A 9869-nucleotide genomic window follows, 5' to 3' on the forward strand; every position below is an offset into this window, starting at 1 on the left:
TTTTCTAGAATTTTCTAGAGAGTTGTCAAAATGACGGATGCGTGAAAATGTGTAGTTGTGATTTTCTGTAAGTGTAAAGGATAGGAAATGAACCATGCGGCTCGGTAGGACGAGAAAGGAGTTGTAGAAGATTGGGATAGGAATAGGATGGGATACCTTCGATTGAGCAGACTCCACAGGACGGTCCAAGCTTGGTTCTTCTTTCACTTTCACAAACACTTGAATTTTATTGAGATGAGTTTAGCGCGCGATTTGTGTTTATTTGAATTGGTTTATTTTGGATACTTATTTAGTAATTAACGCCCAGATAGGTAGGCGAAGCGGCGCGTTGCGATGCGAGAGCGAGACTGAAGGTGGGAGGGAGAGGATAGGAAAAGGACTGTCAGAATGAGTGATAGAATAGTGTGACATGAGTTTGAAATGTATGAGGTTTTAATGCTGGCGCGTACAGTTCCACTACTGAAGTTGGAACACAAAGAAGCAAGATTGGCGTTTGCAAGAAAGTATGGATATTAGGCTTTTGCTCAGTGGATAAATGTGCTGTTTTCTGATGAGATCAAGATAAATCTTATTTCATCCGATGACAGACAATACGTGCGACGACCTGTAAAGTCCGAAATGATACCAAAGTAAACGAAGAAGCAGGTGAAACATACAGGCGTCAATATAAAAATCTGGGGCTGTTTTTCTGGACATAGAGTGTAACATATAAAAACAACTGAAGTAAAACTTGAGCAATTCCAATACAAATAAATCTTGGAGAAAACGATGCTATCGTATGCTGAAGAAGTCTTACCAGTCTCATGAACATTTCAACACGATAACGACCCAAAACATACCGCGTACTCTGTTTAATCGTTCCTAGCGCAACAGTCAGTGACGGTACTAGATTGGCCCGAAAACAACTCAGACTTAAGCCCTATAGNGCGCAACAGTCAGTGACGGTACTAGATTGGCCCGAAAACAACTCAGACTTAAGCCCTATAGAGCTTATGGTATGAAACGAAGGAAAAAGTTGCAGCTCAACGTACTGGCACTAAAAATCAGCTTTTCGTGGCATTTAATGGTGTTTGGAATAATATTTCTTTAGAAACCTGTAATGATTTGATTGCATCCATGCCGCGCCGATGTCAAATGGTTATAACTAACAATACCAACCATATTGGTTATAAAAATACGTTTGATGATTTTGTTTTGTATTCTATATTTTTAATGAAAACTTTTTATGTAATAAACACTTAAATAATTTCCAATTTATTTACATTTACAGTGAAAGTGTTACGTGTCCCTAATTAGTTGTCCATCCCTAGGTCAATAAATGTGTAGGTGGAAATTATTTATTTATTTTAAAAATATCGATCGCAACTAGCTAGTTTCTTTTCTGGTCTTTAAATATTTAGAATACTAGCCAAATTACTTGTTATTAATAGGCACATGCTACAAAGCCTCGTAAAGATAATTTTTTTCGGACAGGAGGTCTTGTGTTTTAGTCATATAACGTCCCTAATTAGTTGACCACGACTGTATATATATATATATAGGTTATACATAATAATAAATGTTACTTACTTGGAAATTCGTCACGTTCCAGTTGTATAGCTGTTTTGTTACATCCATAATATGAATTGTAAATTAATTTAATATCTATTGAAAAATTGTCAATGGTTTTGTTTAAATCCGCAACATATATTTCCCATGATACTGATAGTTTACTTGTATTGGTTATTTTTCCAGTTGTTGAAGAAATGTAAGGTGATTCAGCTGTAATGTAAGAATGGGAACTATTATTATTTCTTTATTAATTTATATGTCCATGAAAATAAATATAAGTGGTTGTTTTCCCGCGGCAGAATTATTTACCTTTAGTACCTAGTACTATCGAATCGTGCGAGTTCGAATATTTGAAAAAAAAAAAAAAAGGTTTTTATCTAATCAAAAAAATATCATCAACGAACTCACTTGTACAAAAAGTGACGTATTTGGATACTACCTGCCTCACGAAATCAATATTTAAATTAAAAGAAGCTCTCGCACTAAGTAATACCATAATACCTACAGTACCTCTAGTACGAAAAACTTTCGAGTTCGTTTCGTTTGCGTATTCAAAGTGTCATCGAAAAATTTTGTATGAAAAATTAAACAGCGCCCCCTATATTATAGCCGCCCTAGGGGGCGCTGTTTAATTTTTCATACAAAATTTTTCGATGACACTTTGAATACGCAAACGAAACGAACTCGAAAGTTTTTCGTAATAGAGGTACAGCATAAACTGAATCGCACACGCTCCGTACAGGCAATTTTTTTATTTAAATTAAAAAAAAACTTCCTAAATCTATTGTACTAGTAAGATAGAATCATTTTACTGCGGGAAAACAACCACTAAAATTTTTTTTTATTTCTTACTTAATTTTTTTTTACAATGTAGGTTACAAAAAAAAACTTAATAAAAAAAAACTTAAAACTAGTTTATCCGCTGGCAGCGGAGCAGGGCGGCCCAAGCTACCGGTGGTCAGGGTCACAGGCTGAGGAACCTCCGGACAATGCGTGCCGTGCTGAGGATCACCGTATTTTGTATCTGACCCTTGAGTCAACCATCTAGCGAGAGCTTCTTTAGATGTTGGTCGAAGCTCTTCGTTATTTATTATTATTATTACACTCGACACTGTGGGGCACACCAACACTGGAAATCAGTGACGTGGGCTTCCTCATCGTGGGCCACGCCCACGACACGGCATATGCTGAGTGGATTCTCATTGCGATGGGCATCGCTGTTGCGACAAATACACCACTACATTTTTATCACCGAAAAATTTTTAACAGGTTATGTAGAAATGTGTGAAAAATATTAAGTAAAAAAACATTTTTTTTTTCATTAAGTTTTTTTTTATTTTTATTCTTTAGTCCATATTTTACGCGTCACAGCTAGGGCACTCCGAGTAGTTGTAGAAGAATAACAGTGCTGTTGGAACAATAAACCTTAATTGCGACGATGATCGATCGATCGTGTACAGAAATACGCGTGTGCTCAGCATGAAGCTACAGATAAAAATGGAGGGCAAAGTTGGGAACAAAACTTGAGTCAAATACCTACTTATATCTATCTCGCTCTCTGTGGCCCTACCTCTCTTTTTAGTGTGAACTGTAGTATTGCTATCTTCTTATTTAAATCTCCTTGTAAATTCTTCGAAATAGCCAATTCACTAACCAAATAAGAAGTTAAATAAATAAATAATTAATATTTGAAACTTAGATTACCTAGTTAAATAAAAAATCACAAAATTGTCGGCCATTTAGGCTTAATGTGTTGGCGAATCAGGGAATTACAATCCCAATTTCTGAGGTATCGGTAATGTGGCAACATCGGCCGAATCCGGCCCATCATGGCGGTTGTTTACTATGCAGTTGATTTCGTTTGAGATTTTTCAAGGGACCTTATCATTGTTTTGTCTGAAGAAATGGTGCAAAATTGTATAGTGCGTGGTTGCGGTAGTTCGTGTTGTCCTGGAAGTGATATAAAATTCCACGCGTAAGTGNGCTCACAGGCGCGTGGCCGCCCTGACTTATTTGTAGAGATGAGACGTATTTACTAGAACTAATCCACACACTAGGTATTTTACAGTACCTACTAGGCGGCATCTATTCCAATTTTTTAAATACTTGATCCACCTAGTATTTTATAAATTACACGATTTCCGACCCTATCGTCAAAGTAATAGAGGTTATTATTGCGTAATCCGTAGTCGTGTATTACGCGCACCTAGTATTTATCGCTAAGCTTATGTGCGAACGTAGAGATTCACTCCGTCTCTGTCTGACCAAACAAATTTGAGCGCGACGAAGCAAACGCACACACACGTAGTCAAACCATATTCATGTAAATAAGAAAAAATATGTAAATATTTTTATGAAATTGATATCTTTTAAATACGCCAACTTTTAAGTTGACAGTCCTAAGCCTGTTGAAGTATGAAGGGAGGAATTATTATTGAATTTCAAATTGCATTATTCATACTACGGTTGTATCTTTTCAAAAAAAAATGTATTTTAATTTAAGGTCATATTACGTGGATTAGTCCGCACTAGTCGCGTCAAGTATGCTAAATTACTACGTACTAGGTGGAATAGGTATTTGGATCGAGTATTAATAAATACTAGGAATACATAGGTGCACCTAGTATCTTTACCTAGTATAACTAACGTGACCATTTATTTTTTGTGCCAGAGCGGGACAACTGAGGAATAGTTCTAAAAAAAAAACCTGCGGAATTATTTAAATAAAACGAAACAAAGTTTTGGGAGTTTTACAAGTTTATAGAAGATTGAATAACACAAATCAAAGCACTAAACACAAAACAGTTATGTAGTGGGGTGACTTCTATCTAAGTCGTATTTTTGTATTTTTCGGCGGAACAAATTTGTTTTTTATTATCGTATTTTGTTTTTAGATAACTATGGAACTGCATGATTTATTTATACGTATTATATATTCGTAATCAACATAGCTTTCATTACTGCTACACTTAGCTGGGTTTTATCACTCGTCCACATTTTGTTCATTTGAGAAAAAACTCTTTCGATTGGTGCGTTACTTCCTGGCAGACACATAACGTACTCGATAAGTATGGAAAAGTTTGTTACATCAAGAGTTTTGGTACGAAAGTGCTGGAATAATCGAGCCAACGGTTTTCAGTAGAAACATTCTCGACATTCCAGCCAGAGATCTTTTCATCTGTTACAAAGTTAGAAATAAGTGCAAACTCGTCAAAGACTTTCGTATCTTGACCGCTGCTAATAAACTCTTGCGTGATCAGTAAATCCAGCACTTTTTGTACCTCTTCCCTGTGTCGCTCGCGCTATTGTTACATTTAAAAACGATAGATGCATTCTTAAAGCTAAAGCGGGACGTTTTTGCTCTTGCGGGGGACAGCGGGACAGACAGTCTGAAAGCGGGACAGTCCCGCTCAAAGCGGGACTTATGGTCACGTTAAGTATAACCCATCTCTACTGATTTGCAACTTGAAGTTGTCGCGCGCTGTAGGTAATTATCTCGGCCGGCATAGGCGAGTGATGGAAGCCTGGCTATAGTCTGGTCCGGGAGCACGTAGAAATTAAATTTGTCCAATGACCCCAAGCTACCCATCCTTATCGCTCGCGCGTAATTATGTTGCTGTCGCGCTTGCACACTCACTGCGGGCGCCCGTCCCACAGTCACGACAGCAATATAATTACGCGCGAGCAATAAGGATGGGTAGCTTGGGGTCATTGGACAAAATTCTACGTGCTCGCGGACCAGACTATAGGTACGTCCTTAAATCAGCGCGAGTTTCAGCAGAGGCCGCTAAGCACAAAAATAGAAATTATACTTACGTAACAGGTAAATTATATAGTCCGTTGCATTACCAAAGTTTATTAGGTTAAAATTAATTTTTATTTTATAATCTCTATCCTTGAAGCGCACTTTTTGGGCATCTGCGAAAAACAAAATTATTTGAAAACTAGCTGGCCCAAACTTCGTAACAATGGTAAACTCTATTAAAAAACTCTACTATAGGTACTAATATTTTAAATCTATACTACTAATATTATAAAGCTGCAGAGTTTGTTTGTTTGTTTACTTGACGCGCTAATCTTAGGAACTACTGAGGGTTGAGTGTGAGTTTTCATCAACGTCCTCACTAGTGAGCGCGTTAAAAATATGTATGAAAATTTTAGTTCTTGAACGTTTCTGCTAGGGGCGCTGTACAATCCGTCATACATTTAAACAGGGTTCCAAATTATCAAGATAATTACGCTTCATGATAATTATCGGATAATTATCAACAGTATAAGATATATTTAATTTTGTCTTATAGTTTCATAAAAAATCTAATGTTACATCGTTTCAAGTCAAGTTGAGCGCTGGACGCAGGCCGCTACCAATCGATCAACATGGAAAGCATTGGGGGAGGCCTATGTTCAGCAGTGGACGTCCTGTGGCTGAAATGATGATGATGATGATGATGAAGTCAAGTTATTTCTTGCGAATGTTGTGTATGATATTGATGATATCGACACATGATCCCAAAATCCTTGAGTTGAAATTCAAATAAAACTCCAATCTCAGAACGGATGCGATTTAATGTTTGTAAGAAAGGTATAAGTAGTTTGGAAAAAAACACAACGCTTGCGCGATCTAAAGACGTACAGCGCCATCTATTGGCAACCTTTTGAACTTAACTAATGTGGTGTACTTTTACAATTTGGTAATTATTTTTTATTACAAACATTATGTTTATTATTATTGTATGAATTTAATTATGTACTTGATTTATTTATTTGTTATTTAATAGATTGTTGCTTTAAGTTTTTGGTAGCTGATTGTAGTCAAGTTATCCACATTATCCATCGCTAGTCGCATAAAGCGTGGAAAATATAAAAATATGTTGACGCTAGATAACGATGATCGTTGTGTGGCTAAATAGATAGGTTTTACAACTATCTATGTTGATTAATGTGGAGAACCGAAACCGCAACTTCGGAAAAACACGTTCGATAACTTCGTTAATAGTTAAATAATTAAATAGTTCACTTTTACGAGCACATTTTTTTGTTATTATCAACCGATAATTATCCATATAAATATCCATGATAATTATCGTGATCATAACAGATGGATCATTGATAATTATCCTTTCGAACCCTGCATTTTAATGACCCTTTTTTACGCGCTCACTAGTGCCGACGTTTGCAGTGTGCAATTTTTTTGTTTAATCTTATTGGTTAAACAAAAAAATTGCTATAACAAAAGATAGGTAATAGTTTTTTTTAACGGATAAAAAACTACAAACAATTGGTTAGTTGTTTTAAGTATAATGCATGCAAAGCTGTGTGTTAAAATAAATTTTATTTTTATTTTTCACCAAATACAAATTGTTATTACAAATTAATGACAATATTTGTTGGCGCTGTTTAGGTGAACTGAAGCCTAAACTAGGATAATCCTGGGTTTCAGGACAAAGATAAATATTATAAACTTAAATAATCAATTTTTCGAGTTTTTTTTTTCTCATTTTAGATAATAAAGTAGGTTTATTAATAATTAATTCAATCGGATTTTGAAAGTTCTTTTGCACCTAGGTAATACTTAATCCATTCCAAAAACACTTTTCACTTACCGTCTACTCTGTAGTCTACATTATTGCTGTGTGCAGGTGCTACTTTGTTCGTAGGCTCATTTTTCTTTTCTTTTAAAATGAAAAATGGATTAAATTAAGCTTAGCGTAGGTTTTTTTATTTTTAACCAAATAACAAGTAGAATAAATACTACTTCACATAGGGTTGCCAGGCGTCCGGCTTTAGCCGGACATGTTTGGCTTTTTAGGGACTTGTCCGGCCAAATATTGCCTTGTCCGGCCTGTCTGGCTTTTGTTAGGCTTTTTATTTGGTTGCCGCGGCAGGCGAAAGTCGAGCCACAGAATCATATAAAGCGCACGCATCAGGATGTTGGATAGTATTATAGTAACCGATGATGATAGTACTCACTAATGAAGTAACACTAATTGCACCCCCCCCCGTCACATGTCCGGCTTTTAGGGTAAAATGTCCGGCCAAATGAAGCACAAAGTCCGGCTTTTGTGATTTTGGACCTGGCAACCCTAACTTCACAACAACACTTGCATTACTACAGCTCAAAAACAAGCAATACCTAGCTCCTAAACTTGATTCACAATGGATCAAGTCTGAAAATGGTTTTTATTTTTCAAACTGTTAGATTGAATTACCTGACCACAACCGTGAAACTTGACACAAAAACAGTTTGACTTGACCAATTGTGAACCACAGTCATTTGCTTACAGAAATCACACACACTGATACGAAAATAAAATCACTCACCTGTGGAAGTGAAACAAGAAAATACGCACATTGATAATAATATTTTGATCCAAAAAGCGGACACAATGATAAAAGAACTTAGCCGCATAATTTTATTAGAAAACATCTCAAATTTGTGCCATCACGGAAACTTTTGCACTATCCGTGGCATTTATGACATACATCGCACGCATCGGTACTCAAACTTGTTGAGCTGAAATTTTTACCTCAAGCCCGGTCGCCGAGCACGTAGAATTTGGTCTAATGACCCCAAGCTACCCATCCTTATCGTTCGCGCGTAATTATGTTGCTGTCGCGCTCGCACACTCACTGCGGCCGCTCGTAATCAGAAGCAAGTTACTAACAAAGGAGTAAGTAACTAGTTTTTACTAGTCTGAATTTGTTTTTTTTTTTTTCACCAAAGTCTAAAGGAGTTGTCCCAAAATGTATGGAGCCTAGGCCCACAACCTGTACACCTACCAAAAAGAAGGGCTTTTAAATGTACAACAGTTTCTAATTATTCAATTTCTTTTAAATAGCTTAGTTTATTCGCTTAAAACAAAAGATTGTTAAGAAAATAGCAATACTCAACCACAAAAACCATCATGGTGGACGAATGTCATTTTGATGACATCTGTCACTTTTGACATTAGGTCGTATCTTGGTGGAGAGTGACAGATGAAATCTGACAGCGACTGACGTTTAGTTAGTCTATGGTTCATCTTTTTTTTTTATCTGACGCCATACGCCATCTTGTGTATGCATTTGAGAATGATAATTCATGAATAGTTTTTGATTTTGAGCGGCTAAATTATATGCTAGATATAGTTATTTATATTTTTCCCTTAATCAGTAGATTTTTCTTGATTTTTGATATGGCGTACAACCTCCGGGCCGAAATTGGGACAACTCCTTTTAATATGCTGGGGGCACCCTCTTTAAACTTAAATATTTTGCAAACGGATCCCTAAATGGTAAAATAGTCTTAGAAACCCCTAAGCCATTTTAAAAGACCTATCCAATGATACCCCACTCGATGGGGTAGAAGATGAAAAACTAATCATCCCCACTTTACACATAAATGTAGGGGATTTATTTTCAAAATTTGATTATACTGTTTTGTCGGCGTGATTAATATACATAGGTACCTCCACAAAATTACAGCTCTCTAGTGCCAATAGTTTCTAAGCAAAACCTCGGACATACAGACAGACATATCGAAACTATTAGGGGTTCCAGGACTACGGAACCCTAAAAATGCCCTCAAAAACTTTCCCGTCAAAACTAATATTTTTGACTGAAACTAAAAAAAAAAACATTAGTTTTTTAAAGTTTTTGGTCATTATTTTTTATTTTTGTTTTTTTTAATGACACATAATATTATTGACTTACAAATACGATTTTTATTTATCTGTAAGACGGGCACATGAAATACAAACAATTTTTATGTAGGTTGTCACATAAAAAATAAATTTAAAAAATTATCCCCCCCCCCCCATTCCAAGGCGAGGAGGGTGGGCCCACAATCCCACATATGGGCGCATTTTTGTCGATAAAATTGACATCACAACATCGCCTTAAATTTTATCGCTAGCCTTATCCCAAACAGACTGTACCACCTGGCCCGTGGGCCACGGGCCAGGTGGTACGTGGCGACCCGGCCCAATCGCTATAAACGCGTATCCTACTATACTAATCCTACTAATATTATGCGTAACAGCGTCGTGTTCTGGTTTTATTTACCACTCCAGAGCATGACACGTCATGCTGAGCGGTGGCCAATTTTGGTTCTATCTTGTACAGTCGCGGAATGAAAAGGTTCGTCACCTTAGTGTCGGTTTTCGCTTGCACTAGGTACTGTAAGAAGCAAACCTGCCAACATAACCGTGCAAGAAACATTGCTTCTATAGCCTGACCAGGAACATAAAAACCCTCGCCATGTTGCGGAAAACTAATGGTACTAATTTCTTTTAATGGCAACAGTAACTGAAAACTTCATTGACATGTCACCTTGCATG

The 9869-nt window shown here is 36.6% G+C and overlaps 1 protein-coding gene across 1 annotated transcript; it reads right to left on the reverse strand.

Annotated features, from left to right (window-relative positions):
• Window positions 1-1569: 1569 nt before the first annotated feature.
• Window positions 1570-8070, reverse strand: LOC114350782 (uncharacterized; the record flags this gene model as incomplete). Its single annotated transcript, XM_028301714.1, has 4 exons — window positions 7873-8070; window positions 7155-7223; window positions 5368-5469; window positions 1570-1761 (listed from the first exon to the last, which is right to left on the reverse strand). Coding segments are annotated over exons 1-4 (469 nt in total), but the record flags the coding sequence as incomplete, so codon positions are not given.
• Between the last annotated feature and the right edge of the window lie 1799 nt (window positions 8071-9869).

This window comes from Ostrinia furnacalis, unplaced genomic scaffold, assembly GCF_004193835.3.
Source record: "Ostrinia furnacalis isolate ACB-3 unplaced genomic scaffold, ASM419383v2 OfSCF0976, whole genome shotgun sequence".
In the NCBI taxonomy this organism is placed as follows: Eukaryota; Metazoa; Arthropoda; class Insecta; order Lepidoptera; family Crambidae; genus Ostrinia; species Ostrinia furnacalis.